The following is a 23687-nucleotide window of genomic DNA, read 5'->3' as shown; positions in this document are numbered from 1 at the left end:
ACTTACCAAGCTACAACCCCATTTGGAAAAGCAGGATGGTATAAGCCTAGGGGCCCCAACAGGGAAAATAGCCCATTGAGGAAAGAAAACTAGGAAAAATAAAATTTTTTAAGAACAGTAACAACATTGAAATGAATATTTCCTGTATAATTTATAAAAACTTAACAAAACAAGAGGAAGAGAAAGAAGATAGAATAGTGTGCCCTAGTGTACCCTCAAGCAAGAGAACTCTAACCCAAGACGGTGGAAGACCATGATACAGAGGCTAAATTTAAAATTTAATACCTACCATGAAAATTGCTTATGATGAAGAAGATTCATTTTTTGAATGGTTGACTATTTAGGTGAATTTTCAGGCTATGTGTAACTACATACAGTAGTATCTCAGTTTACAGATTTAGTTTGTTCATGGAGCAATCTCATAATCTAAAATGCTCAAATTCTAAAAAAAATTTTACCAATAAGAAATAAAGGAAATTCCCTTGATTGATTCCAGTCTATAAATTCACACAGTTTACAGTGCACATTTTCCAAGGTTTTGTGATGGTAATTGTTAAACAATTTATAACCTCAAACATCGGAAATTAACAAAATATGATAATTCATAATAAAAAAGTAGTATGTATTTGACAAATTGATTCGCACTTTACCATAGAGGAGAGTCGTGGCTGTCGTGAGGGAGGCAGTAGAGGAGGAAGATGGGCGATTGCCACTTGGAAGGAGAATCTCCCTCCATGAGCAGTTTTGGTAAAGATCGGGAGTTTTCTCTCGAACTACATTGCCTATCAATAATTGAATTGCTTGATTTATGCTTTCTGGACACTAGATCTTTTTTTTCACTTTTACGTTCAATTTTGACAAGGAACCTTTTTACATACTACAGCTTTTGCTATTTATTTAATAGGTCATGAAATGGGATAAAGTTACATGAACATGGCGATAACACCGTGTGGTTGGCGTATGGGCACAATGTTTCTTATTTTGTGCTAGTCGTGTTAATACTTGTCCATACAAAATGCCTTTATGATGCAAAATTCTTGCTTTCACACCGACGTGATACTTTTAAGCTAATTCAAATTTGTATGCTCATATCTAAATTTGCTTGTATTCAAAGTTACTCTTGGCCCGAGATTTTACAGTACTTGTATACCGTATTGTTTTATATAACCCCGTGTTATGCTATCTGTATAGTGCTATCTAAATTTGCCATAAAAATCTATATGATGCAGGTTCATGTAGTTTTTTTTTCTTAGCATTGTACCACTGTACAGTAGGCCTATATATGTTATTGAAGATTCTTAGAACTTGAATGTTTGGAACATTCTACAGTCGGTTACTTCTATTAGAAAATTGAAGAATCCTTTGACTGGCCAGACAGTACTACATTGGATCCCTCCCTCTGGTTACGGCTCATTTTTTCTTTGTTTACAATTACGCTGAGTAGTCTGACCTATTCTTTACACATTCTCCTCTGCCCTCATACACCTGACAACACTGAGATCAAAGAATTCTTCGCTCAAGGGGTTAACTGCTGCAATGTAATTGTTCAGTGGCTACTTTCTTCTTGATAAGGGTATGGTAAACATCTCTTTTAGGAGGACACTCCAAAAACAAACCATTGTTCTCAAGTCTCTGGTAGTGCCATAGCGTCTATACCATGGTCTTCCACTGTCTTGGGTTATGGTTCTCTTGCTTAAGGGTACACTCGGGGATGCTATTCTATCTTGTTTCTCTTCTTTTTGTTTTGAAGTTTTTAGTTTATATATGAAAGATTTAATTTAATGTTACTTCTATTACAATATCTAATTTTGATTATTCTTTACTTCTCGTGTAGTTTTATTTCCTTATTTTCTTTTCTCACTCAGCTGTTTTTCCCTGTTGGAGTCCTTATGCTTGTAGTATCCTGCTTTTCCAACTAGGGTTGTAGTTTAGCTTTTATTATTATTATTATTATTATTATTATTATTATTATTACTTGCCAAGTTGCAACACTAGTTGGAAAAGCAGGATGCTATAAGCCCAAGGGCTTAAATGGAAAATAGCCCAGAGAGGAAAGGAAATGAGTTAAAAAAGAAGTAATTAACAATTGAAATAAAATATTTTTAAAACAATAACATTAAAATTAATCTTACATACATAAACTATAGATAATAACATTGCTCTTACATGCTCTTTAAATAATGTATGTAGGTTGGATGGGCCTGAACATCGTGTAAGCTAAGAATAAATTGTTTAGTATGTGGAGAAGCTTTATGCTCTGATGATGAGCCTGCTTTCTTAATGAAACGCCAAGTGCTTTAAAAAGTTTAGGCTTCATCTACAGTTTTCTTTCTTTGCTTTTTGAAGGCATTGAATAGCTTCCCGTTCTAGTGCTGGACTATGTGACCTAAATTTTACTCATTCATAGTTTTGCAGGATGTTTCTGCAAGAAAATATACGTACAGCTATGTAGTACTTTCAGCTGTTATATTGTTTATGTACCTTAAGTAGGAAACTTTTACAAAATGATTTCTCATGAGCATTATCATACATCAGATCCCCGTATGGAAATTTTTATTCACCTCTTATGTTTTTTACTTTTCTTTTGTGCTTATTGCATGTCAAGACTTTCCCTTCCCAATACTTATTTTTTTCTGCCTAGTTCTTCCAATTTTTAGTTCTTAACCTCCTTCCAAAGATTTGTATTTTAAACATTTTAGGAATATAGTCTCCCAATTATTTTTTTTTTTACTCTACCCTGACTTGTCTTAGTCGATCATTTCTCCTAGGCAAACATTTGTCAAACTCCTATTTACTATTTGTATTTCTCCTATGTAAACAATTAATCTCTGATTTCTGAACATGTTTTCTTACATTTACTCTCAACATCCACAGGTCATTTCAGTAAAGATTATTTAGCTCAACAATTTCACATCGGCTTCAACGCATTTCAAGTTTCTTACCTAACTATAGCAATTACCTCACTACCTTTCTTGCGTCACTTCTAACATCAGTCCTCTACGCTCATCCTGACAGCATCCATTATATTTACTGCAGAGTTCTTATACAAAGGAATTAAAGTACTTTCTTTTACAAAATGCCTTCTCCCACAATTCATTTATGCCTACTGTACATGAATACAAACCCTTATCCTTTAATAGGGTATAATTTTAGCAAAGCTTGAAACTTGAAATTTATAATGAAGTGATTGTTGTTACTGGTGTTTAGAGGAGAAGCTCCACCCTCTGCCAGCCTAATGTGTTGCCACTTTAACTTTAGCCGCATAGCAATACGAATGTACTCTCTATGTGACCAAACTTGGCTGTTTTCCTCCTTTGTCTTTCTCTCTTCTAATGTAGTAGGTTGGCTAGGGCACCAGCCACCTGTTGAGATACTACCGCGAGAGAGTTATTGGGTTCTTTGACTGGCCAGACAGTACTTCATTGGTTCCTTCTCTCTCGTTACGGCTCATTTTCCTTTTACCTATGTATGCACCGAATAGTCTGGCCTATTCTTTACGTATTCTTTTCTCTCCTCATACATCTGGCAACACTTGAGATTTCCTAACAATTTTTCCTTGTTCAAGGAGTTAACTATTGCATTGTAATTGTTCAGTGCCTACTCTCCTTTTGTTAATGGTAGAAGAGACTCTTTAGCTATGGTAAGCAGCTCTTCTAGGAGAGGGGCAGTCCAAAATCAAACCATTGTTCTCTAGTCTTGGATAGTGCCATAGCCTCTGTACCATGGTTTTTCACTGTCTTGGGGTAGTGTTCTCTTGCTTAAGGGTACATAATAATGAGAGATGTGTGATTGCTATTATGGAGAAACCTCATGACTGGTTGCAGTCACCTTGTATGAGGAGTGTAGAGTGGTAGACCTTGTATTGGTTGGAGTACAGCTAGAGGACGAAGAATATTCAAAGCAATATTCTATGCCTTTGGGGTCTAGCGTGAAAAGCAAAAATCTGCTGGACCTCTCTTCCCCCTCTAGTACTCTAGCTTCTGAACCTTCTAAGTCTCCCTTTTCCATTGAGATTAGATAATTATGATGAGTCCGAAAAAACTTTGGAGCAAGCTACTAATGAAGTGGCTTCATCTGCCTCCCTCAGAGGAGCAAGTTGGTCCCTTTCTTCTCTTCGTGGTGAGCCTGACAATGCATTTCCAGACAGTGCCCTAAGGACCCTGTGGCCTTCCATAGGTCTAAAGCTCATTCCACTCGCAGAGAAGCTCCTAGTAGCCATAACAATATCTAGGAATAAGTCCTCTACCATTTCTCAGTCTTCCCCTGCTACCCTGTAGAGAAATCCACTGATGTGGCCCCTGCCATCCAGGCTAGGACTCCTGAAAGTGAAGTCTCTACGATACTCGCCTTCTGTAGCTCTGTTGTTGTCATTAAAGGATTCTTGATGTCATCATCTAGTAATGTAAGGAAACGGCCACAACCGTCTTCTACTCCCACCTCAATTCCTTTGATCATGTGTTGTGTGGTGGAGTCCACCTGCCTTCAAAAAGCTAAGAAAATAGTGCCTCTAACCTTCTCAGCCCCATGTATGGAGGTGTGATAAGGGCTCATCTAGTTCTCACAGGGGATCAATTTCTCCAGCTACAAGGTGGTGTACCCTCATCTCATCTGACGAATCTTCTAAGACTTCACATCACAAAGGATGAGAGGTCAGCAGACACACTCTTCTTTGTGCTCTCCAAATAGCACACCCATATATGCATGAGCACTCTTAAGTTCTTACACGCACATCTACCACGTACAAGTCATCAAAACAAGTAGTGCCTAAAGTCTTTTATGTGATCAAACTTAATAGCTTGTGCTCTCATTCACAGGTAAGATTACCCCCTATGCTCCCCTCCTTCAGAGAGCGCATGTTCACCAGAAAGGAGACAGAGATACACAAGTCACTGATTACCACACAAAAGGTACATAGTCCCAACTAAAGCACGAGGAAAGAGTTCTTCGAGAATTCACTCACCGAAGTAGTCCTTGAGCGGCACTCGTCCCTGACTAAGAGGAAAGACTTGTCCTTGCATGAAAAAGATCAACACAAGGTCTTCATGAGCACCTGAGGGCAACAGCTGAGGAAAGCTTGGTCCACAGGTCTTCCCAGCTTGACTGCATGAGCCCTTCAGAGGTATAGGCTTTTGCTCTATCACCCAAGGTTAGTGCAGGAAGAGATGGTACCTCTAAGGTTGCAAAGCATATCCCCATAGCAACTGCATTTGTCATTGGAATACCATCCAGATTCAGTACTGGGACCAGACAGGAGGCAAATATAACCTGAATGATGTCTTTTAGAATGTTGACTTTGGATACAATTTACCCATCTGCACCTGATTCAGTTCCTACCCTGTCAATGGCAGAAAACCCAGAGACCAAGTCATCTTTCTTAAAAGTACTTTTCACTCAATAGATAGTTCAATGTATTTGGAGAAGGTTCTAGAGTTCCAGTAACTTGTGTGAAAACCTCAATTAATTTGCTATTTGGTGCCCCCAAGGCTCAAGTCCTGACCTGGAACCCTGGGCAAAACTAGTCAGATAGGAAATAGATAGTCAGTACTCAGGTTTCTGGTTGGAGAAACTGCTCGTGGGCTGTTGCAAAACTGTTTTTGCTCCATCAGGTGGAATTTTACATTCTGAAAGATTCCATTCCTTCACCTCTACCGAGAAATGTTGCTGACACCAGGCACATCTGTGGAGTGGCTAGCAACACAGTCTGCAATGTTTTAAGCATCCAGGTAATCTCCTGGTTGAACTACTGGTCTGGAACAGTGGCTTACGTTGCCTCTTCTTGGACCTGACCTAGCCTTCAATCAAAAGTGAGGAAGCTGCTGGACTAAAGTATAGTGTAGGTAGTACGGCACAGATCTTTACGCTTTTACAGTCGCCTGTTCATTGTGGAAAAGTTAACCAGCCATTTCCCGTTGCTCTGAATGAATTTTTATTACAGACCTCTTTCAAGATGGAGACAGGGAGCACTGTTCAAACTGTATCGGGAGGAACTACTTTAGCACTAAGTTGATTGGTTTTTCAGAAAGTTTATCTGTTTCATCCTCAGAGAAGAAGGTCATCCAGTTCAAAAGCTCTAGGCTTTGGACAACTGACCCCCCTGAAGTGTTTACACTTTACTGAAGTTGAACTCACTCATTGAAATATGTCCTTCAAGATACCTGGTCTATGTCCTCCTTTCAGAGATGCTGCCTTCCACATTGAGATAAGTTTCTCACCTTTTGCCATGGCCTGGGGATTTAGGTAAATCTAGAGAAAAAAGTCTTAGGCCCAAGCATAGGATCGAATACCAGGGGATGCTGATAGACACAATGGTAACGATGTTTTCCCAATGGACAACCATGTCAGCAGACTTGAGTGTAGTACAACTTTTCCTGTGACAACGAAGGCTACCAGCTTGGCTATGGCAACAGCTGCTTGAACATCTCTCATCCCTTGAGAAGCTGGTACTATGTGGGTGTCTAGGCACGGGACAGCAGCCAACGATGCCCCTCGCCATCTTCACCATTTAGTAGAACGGGAACTAAGGGGTGACTAAGAGTGATGACAGAAGGACAAGAACTATATAAAGGAGACTAGTGTGGGATACTCCCCCACCCATTTGCTACTACTTATGGATGTATTAATGAAGGCTGGGGCACATACCTAAGAAATCAGATTACCACAGGAAACTGGTCCAGAGAAGAAAAGAACCTGACAACTAGGAAGTATTATTTCAAAGCAACTCTTGAGAGTTGGTCGAGCGGGCTCACTTTGGCACTAGATAATGCGGTGGAGCAATATTAATTCCAAGCAAGAGGAATGTAATTGCCAACAAGCTCAGTTGCTAAGGACATCATGTCAGAGTTGAGTTGTCCTTTCATCCTCAAGTGGTGAAGAACCTTTTGACTTTGTGGGGTTTTCATTTGATACACATTTCCTACAAGACTCAACAAGATGCTGCCAGTCTTCTGGGCACTGGTCCCAGATCAGGCATCATCACTAGAAGGTGTTTTTCATCATCCATAGGACAGCCATGGTGTATATGCTTTTTACATTGATTTGCCAGGTTCAATGGGTATTTTATAGGAAAAGGAATACTCTGAATCCGGTGTAATCTTGGTGGCTTCCGAATGGCCATAAGCATAATGATGCCCAAACCTCAGGATGCTCTTGACCAAGGTACTGAGAGAACTACCCAAATGGCCCAACCTGTTTTGCCAGCCCCATCTACAGTCATTCTCAAACCTTGTGATATCCCTGTCACTTAACAGGTGGAGACCATTCAGTATCGTTTCCAAGCAAAAGGGTTTTTGCTATTCGCTGCATGGGAGATATCTGGGTACCTCTACAAATTCTTTCCAGCTGTCTAATTGGGCCATCTTCTGTGATTGGTATCATAAGGGGTGCTTCCCTTGGTGAGAGCCTGCCTTTACAATTGAAAGCAGATTTTCTCATCTGCCTTCACTGAAAGAAGTTCCTCTCAGTCTCTAGAGTGAAAGGCTATTCCTGAACTTGTCAAGTCTTTAGACTGAAGGGCCTAGACCTTTCCTCTTGATGGGAATAGTCATTGCTTATGAAGCTTTCAGCAGTCTCTCCCTAATAGAGAATTCAAATAACCTGCTGGGAACATCACCAGAGTTGATAGTTCTGAAGAGGGATCTATATGAATCTGAGACAAGCATCAGACAAGGATTTAGTGCCAAAAATACTCTCTTGCTTGCTCTGTCTGCAACAAAGCAACCACATGCAAGCTTCACAGCATATCACATCTCATTAGTCATAATGAGGGATTTAGAAAGGTCTCTTTTTCCCTCATCCCTGAGTTTGTTGCCAAAACTCAGATTCCATCTGTAGACTACCCCAGGTTTGAGACTTTCTTTACCTCATTCAGGTAAGCAACCAACGATCCAGAGGATTCACTTCTTTGCCCTGTGAGAGTGATACACTACCAAAAGAAAACCTATCCCTTCAGATCGCAGCCTCCATAACCTGTTCATCAGCTCGTGGAGGTGTAAAGAGATGATTTCCAAGATTATCATCTTATGGCTTGGTGTCAGTAAGAGTGCAAACCAAACCAACAGGAGAACTGGAAGAACCTGTGGATACACCCACACTCAATTAGAAGATTGGAAGGAACACTAGCCTTCAGGAAGAGCATGTCTTGAATTTTCTAGCCAAGCATCACGGCCCACTCCCTGCAGGAATATACCCGCGAGTCTTTAACAGGTTCTCTCTAGGACCTGTGGTAACTACTCAGCAGGTTGTGTAGCATACCTAGCTCTTTCATAGGACAAGAAGCCTCTCGTCAAGAAAGCATTTGCGACATTAGTCTAGAATGAGAGTAAGAATGTCTGACCTTTGTTCCTCTTATTTGTCTTCCTTTGGGTGCAGCGGTCTAGCTATTAGGTCACTGGATTGGACTTTGATGCAGGTGAACTACCATACCTAGCAGCTATTCTATTTATTTTGATAGTTTTTCTCCTAATATAAACCTATCACTTTCAAATTAATTTAGCTGTGCATTTCAGACATATTTCGTTAAAACCTTAATTGATTAATAGGAGGTGGATTTGAGTCAACATACACCTCTCCAGGTCAGACTATCCTGACATCACAGGATGGACTAGTCACTTTGGTCATAGGAACTTCCTCCTACCTCCTAAGGATAAGTTTCCAGTAAAGGATGAGTGTTAGTATTCGTGTAGAAAGAAATAACAAATCTTTTTTTTTCTAAACGTAAAAACTTGGAGTCCTTTTAATATATGAAATTTCCCACAATTCCTAAGTGAAGATCAAAGTGGCCACTCAATGAGCTGGCAAAGTTGCAGGGCTTCGCAACTATGTCAGTAACTACCTACACTTCATTATGAATTCTAACAGCAGAGTTTCCAAGTTTGCTGAATTCATACTTTTATTAAAGGACTGAAGTTTGTATATTTAGGAAAATTATAAATTTCTTTGTGATATTCTGGTCTGTAGTTACTTCTGCCATGGAGATTTAGTTTGACGTTTGTTTCATGTAGAGGGTTTTAATTTGGCATTAGTTAAGGAATTTATTTACACCTGTCCCACAGATTTTAGATTCGATAACTTTTTTTTTTTTTTTTTTTTTTATCTCAAAACAAAATATGAAACATTGCCTCAGTTATCAGTTAGTTCGTTCGATGCAATGTGTCCATGTGGTTTATTTGAACTTACATTGTTTTCATTAATTTCACTAATTAATAGTTAGTCTTGGTTGTTGTGTCTTTCTGTAGTGAATTATTTCAGTTTTAACATTTTTTCTTTCCCAGGAACAGGGGAAGGCACTTTGGTGTCCCCCGTTGGCCCAGATGAGCTACCGCCACCTTATACCCCTTCATCTTCGGGAGTGCCGATGGTGACATGCAGAGTCTGTCAAGCAATGATTGACATCTCTGGGAAAGTAGATCAACATGTTGTTAAATGCAGTCAGTGTAACGAGGCAACAGTAAGTAACAAGAATTTTATTTATCAAGAATAGGGAAATTATAATCAGTAAAAATTCTTTGATGTTTTTTGTACATTTTCAAAGAAAGAAAAATGTGTAGTAGTCCTGCTTTGCATTATCATTATACAGTATAGTGTGTGAGACATTCAAATAATACTAGAATTGCAATTGATTTAAAAGACAAATGGGTAATATTCAAGTCTTGTAAGTTCAGAGTTCAGCCAGAAAATCTGAACTAAATGTAGAGAGACCTCAAAGTGAGGAAATAATGATCCTCGATGACGAATGAAGTCTTTGAAACAAAAATACCCTACTTCTCATAGATTTTGTTTCATGTGTGTGATTATGGAAAACTATGACTGTATATAATTTGGCACGAAATAGATTATAAATTGATAAATAAATCTGATATAGAGCTGGATTCTTAAGTTCTTTTTTGCTACTGTGAGTGACTCAGTTCCTCTGCTTGTATTTTTGGAAATTCAGATTATTGCATGTTTACTTTGGAGAACATTTATATTTCATGTTTCAAAGAGTGCTTTTAATGAAAAAAAATTTACCGTCTATTCTCATATAAAGGGCGAAACACAAAATTTCCTTTAGGAAAAGTTTTATCATTTACTCCGTGTAATGGGTGAACAGTAATTTCAAGGCCAGCCTAATGTTACTACACTTTTATTATAAATATTTTGCTGCACGTAATACTTTTTTCATCCAAAGCTAGTCTTAAAATTTCACCATATACATGGATAAATACAGCATTTTATCGCTAAATGTTCATTTTGTTATATTTAGGCAAAAGCATCCAGTCCCTTACGCAATCATTTTCAGGCCAGAGTACCTATTTATTCACAGTACTTTTAGAGAAATATATTTTTCAGTTTCCAATTAACAATTCTTGTTAAGCCCTCATTGGAGGCTCTTGGTTTTCTGTATCTTGATAATATCGTAGGTAAACATTTACTGCAAGTTTTTCTAGGTTTCATCACATTTCTTGGTTTGTCCATGTACAGTATTTACAATATTTAAGATATATACATACATATACCAAAGGCACTTCCCCCAATTTTGGGGGGGTAGCCGACATCAACTATGAAACAAAACAAAAAAGGGGACCTCTACTCTCTACGTTCCTTCATCCTAACCAGGGACTCAGCCGAGTTCAGCTGGTACTGCTAGGGTGCCACAGCCCAACCTCCCACATTATCCACCACAGATATGATATGTAAATTTGCAGAGACAATAGCTAATTATGAATAATGCATAAAATTTACCCAGAAAGTACACTACCAAGAATTTGTTGCGCTAGCAACATCTTAATCATGTGTGGGCATTTGGTACTTACAGCTTATATATACCAGGATTTTCGGGTAGGGGCTCATCACTGCTTTGTAAATAACCCTGAAATATGATGAATACTGTGTCCTTATAATCCCAAATGTTGAGGAAAATTACCCTTAAAAGCCCATATTTTAAAATTGAAATAGTATTATTAATGATTTAAATAATTAACATGGATACTAAGAAAACTTCGTCTGATTTCCCTAAACAAGAAATTTTAGAGAAAAATTGCTAATACTTTTTTTAATATTGATCAATTTTTGTCATTCAAACATCGAAAGATAGGGAATTTTTCAGCTACAATCTGTACCTTCCTTAAAAAAAAAAAAAAAAATATGAAAAAGATTAACATTCGAAATCCTATGCATTGATGAAATATATATAAAATAAAATGCAAATGTTAAGAGGATTACCCTTGTAAAACTTTTAAAGCATAAAATTTTCTATTCAAATTATTTTTAAATGAAAAATGTCAACCGAGAAACAAAGAAGTTGTTGGAGTTAGAAGTAAACCCCAAATTACTATATATTAATGGGGCTGAGTCACGCTCCTTAATTTTACCCTAGCAGCCTAAGTCTTGATTTGGTCTTTAATCTCAACCTTAAAGTTATGTTGAAGCTTGACAGTTCAATATGTAGCAATCTGGCCATCAGCCTCTTATCACATTTTATATAGTATCGGAGTTTTTTTTTTTTTTTCAATTTACATGGATTCTATGTTTAAAATGTCAATAAGGTAAAGTTTTGGCCATCCCTAGTGCAAGCAATTTTCTCATAAAGGCATCGTCTCAACTTTTTATTAATATTAATTATCAATTTTAATTTCATAATTTATTCTTCCATCACCTTATGATTGACAATGTTCATTTTGTTGCTACACATAAACCTCTTGTCAAATCCCCTTTTAAAGATACGTCAGTACTGTATATGCAATTTAAAGAAATTATGAATAGAAAACTAGCCATCAGATAAGTTTTGAAAAGAACTCTTCCTCCACATGTTTTCATAGATGTTGCTAATAGATGTGTCCTTTTTATCTTACAGCCAATTAAGAATGCTCCACCGGGAAAGAAGTATGTGCGTTGTCCATGCAATTGCCTTCTTATATGTAAGAGTTCGTCCCAGCGAATAGCATGTCCCCGACCTAATTGCAAGAGAATCATCAATCTCTCTCCTTCTCCAGCTAATCCTTCACTTCCAAATGTACCAGGAATGTGCAGAGTTACCTGTGCTCATTGTCATGATACATTTATTGTAAGTTTCATTACTAAAATTTTTTTTCTTATTTTCTGGTATTGACAATACTGTATGTTAGGGAAAAGTACAAATACGTGATCAGTATTTATAATGTAATATATGTTGTTCTGTATTGAATCTGTCTTTCTTTTTTTCCAGTTTAACACATTAAACAACGCTTTAGCAAGATGTCCACACTGCAGGAAAGTGTAAGTTTATGTGCAGCATGATCATTTTACTTTAAAATTTGAGAATACATTAATTGTGAAATGTCATTTTAAGTACTCTAATTTTCTCAATAGATTTGTTTACATTTTCAGTTAACTAATGACTAATTCTTAAAGAGTATATTTGAAGTTAGACTTTAATCAACACCAATTGTATTTTATTCTATTACTTACACAATTTTAAATTCTATTACAGGTCCTCGGTGGGTCCAGAATTTGCGCGATGCAGGGGGATCATCTTTGTAGTAGTTGGTCTTTTCTTTCTTGGTGTAGGAATAGCCATTACTGTTACCACAATCAGGTTCACGACAGCTTATCCGGGGATTTACGTGGCATATATTGGTGAGTATTGCCTATTGGGAAAAGTTTATTTCTGTTTGTAGGATTTTTGTTTTATAGGCTTAGTTTCAGGTATCAAATATATTTGCCATGTTTATCTTTTACTGTTTATTTTAAAGTGAACCCCACATAAAAAACTATGTAACTGAGAGAAAGGTTGTGAAAGAATTGATATAGATGCAGTGTGTAAGGTATAGGAATAGAAGCTAGTTTTGACCATTAATACCTGGCAAGATTGAATGATGAAATTGGGACATAGATTGTGTTGACAGGAGAGTGACTAGTTTAATGTTGAAGTAGTTTTGAGATGAGGTACCAAGATTTTGTGATTTTGTTAAGTTTAATTTTTTTTTTTTTATGTAAAAGCAGCAAGTCGGGAATAGTACCAGGGATGAAGGTACAATCTAATGGATAAATAGAGATAGTAAGTTGTCTGTTGGAAATTGTGAAGACTATAAGGACTGTATAAACAGTAATTAGTATTTGTAAGAAGGAAAAGTTAAAAATGGAATACAAGTGAGTGATGTTATTAGAGAAAATGAAAATGTAGATAATTGATATTAATACATATGAGTACAGAATGGAAGTAATGATTCTTGAATGCAATGGTTATCAGATGAGTTATGAGGGTCAGAGAATAGTTTATGAAGAGTTAAGTGGGTCAGAGAATATGCTATGAAAAAAGTTTGCGGTGTGTATTTTTGTTTAGGTAGAAGTGTGTGTGTGTGGATGAGCATGTTTGTAAGCTAATTTAGTATGTATTATTATTATTATTACTTGCTAAGCTTACAACCCTAGTTATAGAGGATGCCAAGGTAGAATAAGAGGTTGAAGAATGGGAAGATGCTAGCACAGTAGTTTATAGTATTACGAGTGTACGCAACCTGTCAAAAATGACGACTAAATGTCGATAGATATACAGACACATGCAACCCCCGCTGTCACTAGGGTATGAATATACCCTCTACCTCTTACTCAAGGGATGGGGAGAGCTGAGCATGACTAGAAAGAAATATATATAGTTAGCTACTCTTTATTATGCTGTATAGGGGAGATGTGTGTTGCAGAAGTAGTCTTGGGTGTTATAACCATGGTTTGTAAGGTATGCTTGGAAGCAGAAAAGGCAATTTGGGGAAGGTTGAAGGGAATCATATTTGTTCTATAAATACAGAGGTGATAGAGATTGGTTTATAAATTGTATAAGCAAAATTTTACTGCTTTTAGCAAGGAAGGTTTATTGTAGGATTCTGATAGAGAAAGCAAGACATGATAGAAGGCATTGGGAAAAATCAGCAATTATAATGGAAAAGAAATATATTAAGGTTAGTTAATTTGTGAGTGGCTGGTTTGGTGTGAAAGTCAGTAGTTCCAAGATATATGTACTAGGTCTCAGTAGCTACTCAATTCCTTTAAAGATGAATTGGTGTGAAAAGTCAATATAAGTCCTTTGGATGTAAAAGTAAAGTTGTGGGATATGAAAATGAGCCCCAAATAGAGTATGAATTTTTCATGTTTACATATTATGTTGCACAGATTGAGGATGGTTAAGTTAAACTACAAATATGAATAAGAATTTTTAAAGAATATAATGTTATGAGAGTAAGTGGAAACCAAGTGTATGGGACTATAAATTTAAATGTGGTGCTGGGTGTAAATATTACGTATGATGCTAAAATGAGAAAGATATATTTACCTAAAAGGAGGAAGACTCTTGAATTGTGTGTGGAAGCTAAGGTGGGAATATATGTAAGAGTTGAGTTTTAAGGCCAAATGAGAGACAAAAGGTAGCTGCTGTTGAAATTGTTTGCTTGATATATGAAGTGCAACTATTTCATGGTGAGAAATAAGAAGAAACTTGGAATTGGTAAGAAAGATATTGGAGGAGCAAGTATAGATTAGAGTAGTTTGAGAGGGTATGGTCAAGGAGAGAGTGGATGACCTCTCTTGTATTATAATCCTGTGAGACATCAAAGAGGTGGAGCTAGGGCGAGAGTGACTGCTCCCCGCACTCTAGTTTTCTGGTGTTTGAATGTGCGTGGATGTAGTACGATAGAGAGTAAAAGATGTGATTGGGGGAATGTTTAGGATTAGAAGGATGGATATATTGGCTTTGTGTGAGACAATGATAAAAGGGAAAGGTGAAGTGATGTTTGGTGAAATGTCTGGTAGTGTGTCTGGGATTGAAAGGGGAAGAGCAAGAGAAGGTGTGGCTTTATTGCTGAGTGAATGGATGACAGGTAACGTAGTGGAATGGAAGGAGATATCTAGGTTACTGTGGGTAAGGGTTAGGTTGGGTAGGGAATGTTGGGATTTTGTCAGTGTGTATGGGCCAGGTTGTGAGAAAAGTGAAGACCAGAATGAGTTCTGGAATGAATTAACTAGGTGTGTAGAAGGACTGAGTAGAAGGAATTATGTAGTTGTCATGGGTGACTTGAATGCTAGAGTGGACGCTGGAGAGGTAGAAGGTGTCATTGGGAAGTATGGCGTACCAGGTGAAAATGAGAGTGGTGAGAGACTGGTAGATATGTGTGTTGAGCAAGAGATGGTGATAAGTTCTAGCTTTTTCAAAAAGAAAGATAAAAACAAGTATACATGGGTAAGAGTGGCAAATGGAAGAGTGGTAGAAAAGGCATTAATGGATTATGTGTTGATAACTAAAAGAATGTTTGGAAGATTGAAAGACATGCACGTGTTTAGGGGTGTGGCTAACGGTATGTCTGATCATTTTTTGGCGGAAGGAAAATTAGTTGTAGAAAAAGTGGGGGAATAGAGTAGGTGGATGTAAAAGGGAGCTAGTGAGGGTTGAAGAGCTAATAAAACCGGGGGATGAAAAGTAAATATCAAGAAAGGTTGAAAATGGCATATGACGAAGTGAAAGTAAGAGAAACTGGTAATTTAGAGGAGGAGTAGAAGTTAGTAAAAGAAAATTTTGTTGGGATTGCAAGTGATGTGTGTGGCAAGAAGTTTGTTGGAGGCAGCATGAGGAAGGGCAGTGAATGGTGGAATGGAGTAGTGAAGGTAAAAGTGGAAGAGAGAAAGAGGGCTTTTGAAGAACGGCTTCAGAGTAATAGTGTAGAGAAGTATGAAAGATATAGAGAGAAAAATGTGGAAGTAAAGCGCAAGGTAAGTGAGGCAAAGAGGGCAGCTGACCTGAGGTGAGGTCAAGGATTGGGTCATTCATATGCAGAGAATAAGAAGTTTTGGAAAGAAGTGAAGAGAGTAAGGAAAGCTGGTTCAAGAATTGAAGAGACAGTGAAAGATGGAAATGGAAGGTTGTTAAAAGGAGAGGAGGCAAGGTAAAGGTGGGTTGAGTATTTTGAAAGTTTACTGAATGTTGAGGATCATAGGGAGGCAATATAATTTCTGTTGCAGGTGTTGAGGTGCCGTGATAGGAGATGAGAATGAGAGAGAGATTACAAGAGAGGAAGTTAGGAGAGCACTAGATGAAACTAGAGTAGGAAAAGCATCTGGTATGGATGGTGTGAGAGCTGAGATGTTGAAGGAAGGGGGTGTGACTGTACTTGAGTGGTTGGTGAGATTGTTCAGTATGTGTTTTGTGTTGTCAATGGTACCAGTAGATTGGGTTTGTGCGTGTATTGCTCCACCATATAAGGGTAAGGGAGATTGCATGAGTGTTGTAATTCAAGGGGTATTATTTTGTTGAGTGTAGTTAGAAAAGTGTATGGTAGAGTACTGATTAATAGGATTAAGGATAAAACAGAGAATGCAATCTTAGAAGTACAGGATGGTTTTAGAGGAGGTAGGGTTGTATGAATCAGATTTTTGCAGTTAGATATGCAAGAAATATTTAGCAAAAGGTAGGAGGTGTATGTTGCGTTTATGGATCTGAAGAAAGCATATGATAGAGTTGATAGGGAAGCAATGTGGAATGTGATGAGGTTATATGTAGTTGGTGGTAAGTTGTTGCAAGCAGTGAAAAGTTTCTACAAAGGTAGTAAAGCATGTGTTAGGATAGGAAATGAAGTGAGCGATTGGTTTCCGGTGAGAGATGGGCTGAGACAGGGATGTGTGATGTTGCCGTGGTTGTTTAACTTGTATGTTGATGGAGTGGTGAGAGAGGTGAATGCTCGAGTGCTTGGACGAGGATTGAAACTGGTAGACGAGATTGACCATGAATGGGAGGTATATCAGATGTTGTATGCGGATGATACTGTACTGGTTACAGACGTGGAAGAGAAGCTTGGCCGATTAGTGACAGAATTTGGAAGGGTGTGTGAGAGAGGGAAGTTGAGCGTTAATGTGGGTAAGAGTAAGGTTATGAGATGAACGAGGAGGGAAGGTGGTGCGAGGTTGAATGTCATGTTGAATGGAGAGTTACTTGAGGAGGTGGATTAGTTTAAGTACTTACGGTCTGTTGTTGCAGCAAATGGTGGAGTTTAAGCAGATGTATGTCAGAGAGTGAATGAAGGATGCAAAGTGTTGGGGGCAGTTAAGGAAGTAGTAAAAAATAGAGGGTTGGGCATGAATGTAAAGAGAGTTCTGAATGAGAAAGTGATTGTACTAACTGTGATGTATGGATCAGAATTGTGGGGAATGAAAGTGATAGACAGACAGAAATTAAACGTGTTTGAGATGAAGTGTCTAAGGAGTAAGGCTGGTGTATCTTGAGTAGATAGGGTTAGGAACGAAGTAGTGAGTGTGAGAACCGGTGTAAGAAATGAGTTAGCAGCTAGAGGGGATATGAATGTGTGGAGGTGGTTTGGCCATGTTGAGAGAATGGAAAATGGCTGTCTGCTAGAGAAGGTGATGAATGCAAGAGTTGATGGGAGAAGTACAAGAGGAAGGCCAAGGTTTGGGTGGATGGATGCAGTGAAAGAAGCTTGGGTGATAGGAGGATAGATGTGAGAGAGGCAAGAGAGCGTGCTAGAAATAGGAATGAATGGCGAGCGATTGTGACTCGGTTCTGGTAGGCCCTACTGCTTCCTTGGGTGCCTTGGATGACCGCAGAGGTAGCAGCAATAGGGTATTCAGCGATATGAAGCCTCATCTGTGGTGGATAACGGGGGAGGGTGGGCTGTGGCACCCTAGCAGTACCAGCCGAACTTAGTTTAGTCCCTTGTCAGGCAGTGAGGAATGTAGAGAGGAGAGGTCCCCTTTTTTGTTTCATTTGTTTGATGTTGGCTACCCCCCAAAATTGGGGAAGTGCCTTGGTATATGTATGTATGTATGTATGTATGATTTTGAAGTGTTGGTGTGCATTAGGATCTTTCTAGGGTTGGATAGATTATTTTGAAGAATTACCGTATTGAAAAAGAATAGCCTTAGTATCCAAAATGCACTCGAGTGCACACAGCATAGTAATGAATAGTGCCGTGTGTCGTTATGAAAGTTCAATGCACTGCTAGAGGACCTGTTCGGGTAAAGGTCAAAGTGACTAATGTGGAATTGTTGCTTTACTGGGGTCATCATTGATTCTTCAGCTAAAGAATAAACATATTGCACATCTAGTATTTCCTCTGGTGCCCCACCTTTTTTTTTTTTAAGTGTAGAAAATAAAAACTTTACACAAAACAAATTATAGAACTCTAGCTAGACGTAATACTCAGTAAGTTTTGCACAGTTGGCTAGCCAATCCAAACAGTGTACAGGAGTCATGATTGAATAACTTAAATCATACAAGCAATCCTTGAGCAGTGTACATAATTTGTATTTTTTTTAGTAAAATGAATGTTGTGTATAAGTGAAATACAGTATATAAAAAGAGCAATCCTAACTAACAAAGGGGAAAAAGTCTCTCTCTCTCTCTCTCTCTCTCTCTCTCTCTCTCTCTCTCTCTCTCTCTCTCTCGTCATATGCCATTACACGCAATCTGAGTTGCTGCTCTTACTGCATTGTAATTCGATAAGTCTTGCTTTGCATGTGACAGGTACGGTACTTTTTAGTGATGATTGAGTGAAACTTCATCACTTCAAATGGCACATGATTGGATTATCTTGCTGCATAAAATGGTTTTATATTTACCAAATAATTTTTACCTACTCTTAACTTTTTTTTCTATTTTTTCTTATAGTATGGTCGTGATGAAAAGCATTTTGAGTTTTGAAATATTTGACCAAAGGTATAACACAGAGTAGATAGAGCAAAGTTTGGTGAATCTTGTTTCATGGGTAAATAAAGTTGTAAATGCCATGTTAGTGTATTTAGGAACAAGTGTAAGTGTAGTGTAATAAAGTTAGGTTTTTTTTTTTTTTTTTTTTTGGGGGGGGGGGTTGGCAGGATGTTATATCTGATTCATAAGTTATGGAGTAAATGATGTGCCTATCTTTGGTATTATTTTGAATCCACATACAGTTATCCCTATCATGAGTCAATTTGATGATTTACCAGACAGCCCCCAAATTTTTTAGTCATAATCTTTGGTATTTGGTGGTTTTCCTGTGCCATTGTGGGATTGGTTGGTGCATTTGCAACTGTTATGTGTTACCTTTAAAGTTTTTAACAGCTTTTCTGCCAATTTTACCGCAATGCTTCATTTAATGATACATGGTCTTTTTCCTTAGTAAGTAAAGAAAGGGGAGTGTAAAAGCACAAATTCATTTTTTTTTTTTTTTTTTACACATTTCCTTAAGGCACTTTCTAATTCCATTCCCCCTCGGAACTCGTACCTACTTACACACACCTTGTATTTGAATTTCCTAACACTGCTGTACAGCCCTTTCTCACTCTCCAAGCACAGTTTCATACTCCCTAACACAATTTCACCCTCCAGTTTTGTGATTATATCAACCTACTCTCACAAGGTTTCCTTCAAGTCCTGTACCTGTATTTCTGTAAAATAAGAGGAAAAGAATATATTAAATTATAGATATTTTGAATGTATGTGGATGTTGTTCACAAGAGAATGAATTTGTTAATAACTTGATATATGGAAAGAATACTAGATTGTTTCGGTTCTTGATATAAAGATGCAAGGGCAATTTTATAGTTTTGACAATGTACAGTAATGTATGATTATGTATGGGCTGACTGAAAGTTGTAATTTGAGAAGGAATACTGCTTATAATTAGTCATTTTGATGTGTTAGGAATTCATATTATCTGCTATTTTGTGTATTAATAACTTACATTATTTTTTAGTGGCCTTCCTCATCGCTTTCATCCTTTTCTACCGAATGGTGTACTACTGCTCTATGAAGATAAGTTTGATTGAAGGGCCATTATAAGTAAGAGCAAGAGAAGGAAGAATGGTTTTTTTGAATATCTTCTCTCACCACTTCTTATCTCTCATTTTTCTCTATCAGATGGTCAGTAGCAGATTTTGATTAGAGTGATGATGAAGTTAGATATTTTCTTGTATTGGACTACAGTATACTGAACTTGGCATGATAGTACAGTATATAGAGAGAAGACTGTCTGACCTGTATATATTTATATATTGGTGATGTTGATCCTTTTTTCATAAGATACTTTGTATTTATACACTTTTGAGGAAAGATCAATTTCCAATTCTTCTTAATCTGGCAATGTGAATATTCATAATCTATAGTTTTAAAAAAATGAGACCATTGTAAGCTATAGCTGTAGAAATGTTCTTTTCTGACATCAGACCAGAATCAACTACTGTTTTATAGCTTTATTTTTTATATTTTTTGTTTTTCCTAAGTCACCAGAGTGGTGCCAATGGCTAGATTGTTATAGCTTGGTTCTCGTGAAGGTGAGTGATTTATTTTCAAAGTAGCAAATATTTTCTTAACTTGAATTGATTTTTTAAGAGCATATATACTGTAAAATTGTTATCTGTCTTGTGTACTTGCCTTGATCTGTTGATTATTGTACAGTTAATTATATATTGTATAGCTTTTTTTATGAAACAAAAGTCTTTACTTCTTGTTAGGTACACATTACTACATGTTAGATAAGTAACATTACTGTAATAGAAAATCTTTTGTTATTTTTGTGTACCCAACACAACCTTTAAGGTATTTTGAAGACTCGTGTTGAATTGTCAGATTAAATAAAGCTTTTATGTCATCATAATCTAATTTAAGCATAGAAACCTGTGATAAGCAAATGATCTTAAGAAATTATCCCAGCAGTCTTGATGCGGTATGCCAGAATAGGAAAATTCTTAAACATATCTCATCACAAAATTTTGCTCTATTGCTAATATGATTAATATTCTGTATTAGGAATTTTTTGCAGAAAGGCATGATTGGTATAATTAGATAGTTTTAATGTTTGAATTATTAGATGATGATGGATATGTTCTTTAAGGGTGGAAGGAAGGTGGTTTTCTTTCTGGAGGACATTTCAAATGTACACACAAAATTTAATAATTTTCTTTTTATAATTTATACTTATCTCACTTGGATTCAAACCTGGATACAAGAGGTTTTTTGTTTTAAGTATAAGGTTAAATACCTTTCAAGTTTAGAAGTTCTGTGCTTTTCATTAGTTATTAGAAAAACTCATGAATATTTATTGAAATTTTTGGAATTGCCTATCAGTTTTGGCTGTGGTATCTTTATAATTGTCTTGAAGAGGATCAGCTTTACCCTGAAGAACATATTCTTTGTTTAAGAATTTGTTGTCCATATTTATGAATAGTGCTCGCAGCTTGTCAGTTCTCGAAGTTTTAGGGTATTGTTACTGTTTTTTCGTCGATTATATTTGATGAATTTTAAGGCCCAGTGCTGTTATATAGGTTCATTTCATTGGTATGCTGCACCAGTAAATGTACAGGTATTAAAATTGTCTATCGGCAACATTCACAAAATGAATAAGCCAGAGTATGAATGATGAATGTTTATACAATATTTACCTGCAGATTTTGCAGAGTTTTAAAGCCTATTGTGCAATGAGGATTGTTTCCAGCATTAAATTTTCCTTTGAAGATGTTATTGTCAAAACTTGGCTAAATTGCTGGAGGGTTAATAGGTGTTTGACTAAAGGGTTGGTGTAAAGTACTTTGATTATTAATTGCATGGGAAATTATGTACAGTACTTTACAGTAATTGCTATTTTCAAGTTGTTTCAAAGTGCTGTATTGAGTAAAGTGATTTATGCTGTTTAGAATGTGAAAAATTATTTTAATGGAGATTTTTGCAAAAAATCAAAATTTGAAATCCCCATTTCATTTGAACTAATTTGAAAATAATTCTAGCAGGGAGAGATATTGTGATTATTAGGAAGTAAATGAAGGGTTGTCATGGTTAAAAGTAAATGAAGGGCTGGCATAGAACTCCACTAGATGTTCATTATTTTATCAGATTATTTTTGTACCCATTCGATACAGTAAATAATCAGTGAAGATATCTTGATTCCTGCAAAGTATAGAAATTTTCCTCGGAAGAGAGCCGGCTGGAATCCTTAAAAGTGCTGTGACACATGACTTGGTGTTATATTACAATAGATCAAATTACAGAAGTGAGAGTGGATAGAAAGTCCTTGCCAACCATACAGAGCAAGCGAATAAAGATCCTTTGCTTATGGAGATTAAGCCTCAAAATTATAGTCTAAATCTTGAAAACCTTATTAAAGAAGTGTGTAGCACTGCATAATGGGAATTATTATACATATATGTAAGCTTTAATTTATTCAATGTGAATGTGTTTATTAGGCACTGGCAAAATTTTAAACACACAACTCGTTTTAAATAAGAGCGCTAATGACATTCCTCTCAGCTGTACATAATTTAGATTTATCCAGTTTAAGTGTAAAACTCTTTAAAAGCTGTATCCAAAAATAAAGTAATGTTCAAGTTTTCTTGTTTTATTTACAAATCTTATAATCAAATCATACAATAAGTAATAATGTGTATTCATGTATTCTGAATTATGCTATTTGTTTTTATTTGGTTGATGAAGAACTGTACAGCAGCTGAATTGTATCATAGTGCCAGTTTGTGGAGTAACAGTATGAGATTTAGGTAAATTAAACTTGTATAGATAGTAAGCAGGTCTTGATTTTTCTTGTCTATGTACGTACATGGTTTTAGTATAATTGTCACCATAATTACTTACTCTTCTTTTTTTTAGTCTGCTTTTTTCTTTTATTTGAACCACCTTTGCTAATAATTGTTAATTTTTTATAAATACTTTGATCTATTATAATTTTTCATTAAATATAAAGGGTCATACGGAAAACTATTAGTCTAATGCAATTACAAATTTACAATAGGCATTATTCTAATACAGTAGCCAAATAAACCTTCAGTTGTTATGCGTGATAAAAAATGTCTAGGGAAAATTAATGTACATAGTTTGCATGGACTTAGTTAATGTCTGTTATGTCTGCCTTCTTTATGCAGACTTATTCACCATAGCAACTATAGAAGTTCTGGCATTCAAGTTGTTGTTATATCGTTTTGTGTCAGATTTTCAAGGGGTCCCTCGATGAATTTACTATTATTGTGCATTCATTTAGAGTGAAAAGTTTTATTCAGTATTTTTGTGTAACACCATTTTTCAGGATATCTATCTCGAACTGTATACAGTTCCATCTCACTGTTAGTGATAATTAAAGTAATTTGCAATTTGTCTCGGGTGTATATAAGATCACTATGGAAGTATCCTCAACTGAGTGGGAATTACATAAACTGCTAAAAATTATTTGAAATTGCAGAAAATGTTTAACACTACTAGGTTCAATTAAAGCTACCGTAATCAGTTTATTGAAAGTTCAAATCTGAAGCAAGTACACTTACCAGGTTGAGATGTGCTAATAAAAAAAATAAATAAAAAAAAGTGCAACTCTACATGAAAGCCAAGTATAGTGATAGGCAAATTTATATTAGTGTACAAAATCATCTGCTCCTAGAATGAAATAAATATCATTGCCACAGGGTGTGATATAAAATATATTGTACTGTTCTGACTGTAAACATTAGTTTTGGATGGTGTTCAACATCACTACCTTTTAATTTTTTTTTTTTTTTTTTTTTGTTTAACATCCTAGAAACTAATTTTGGTAGTTGCATTGCTTGAAAACCTCATACGTAGTTACTATATATAATGTTGAATGGTTATCATATGATGTCATAAAAGTTTTCTTGTCCCATTTCTTTTCATAGGTATGTGGAAGTTGAAGGTACACTCAAGCATCCTTATTATATTTTGTTTTTATTACAGTACAGTAGTT

At 36.5% G+C, this 23687-nt stretch overlaps 1 protein-coding gene across 2 annotated transcripts in view; it reads left to right on the top strand.

Moving 5' to 3' along the window:
* The window catches only part of LOC137618165 (type 2 phosphatidylinositol 4,5-bisphosphate 4-phosphatase), a 48146-nt gene extending 25836 nt beyond the window's left edge, over positions 1 to 22310 (top strand). The window contains exons 2-6 of one of the 2 annotated variants that reach the window (XM_068348216.1): positions 9270 to 9445; positions 11831 to 12040; positions 12182 to 12231; positions 12446 to 12591; positions 19686 to 22310. In XM_068348216.1, coding sequence (XP_068204317.1) covers positions 9270 to 9445; positions 11831 to 12040; positions 12182 to 12231; positions 12446 to 12591; positions 19686 to 19771 — 668 coding nt within the window. In that variant the 3' untranslated portion in view covers positions 19772 to 22310. The remainder of the gene's footprint in view (positions 1 to 9269; positions 9446 to 11830; positions 12041 to 12181; positions 12232 to 12445; positions 12592 to 19685) is intronic. The other variant, XM_068348217.1, reaches the window with a different exon arrangement.
* The last annotated feature ends 1377 nt before the right edge of the window (positions 22311 to 23687 follow it).

Source organism: Palaemon carinicauda, chromosome 24, assembly GCF_036898095.1.
Source record: "Palaemon carinicauda isolate YSFRI2023 chromosome 24, ASM3689809v2, whole genome shotgun sequence".
NCBI lineage: Eukaryota > Metazoa > Arthropoda > Malacostraca > Decapoda > Palaemonidae > Palaemon > Palaemon carinicauda.
Note: the sequence above shows the minus strand (reverse complement) of the source record. Positions and strands in the feature narration are given on the sequence as shown.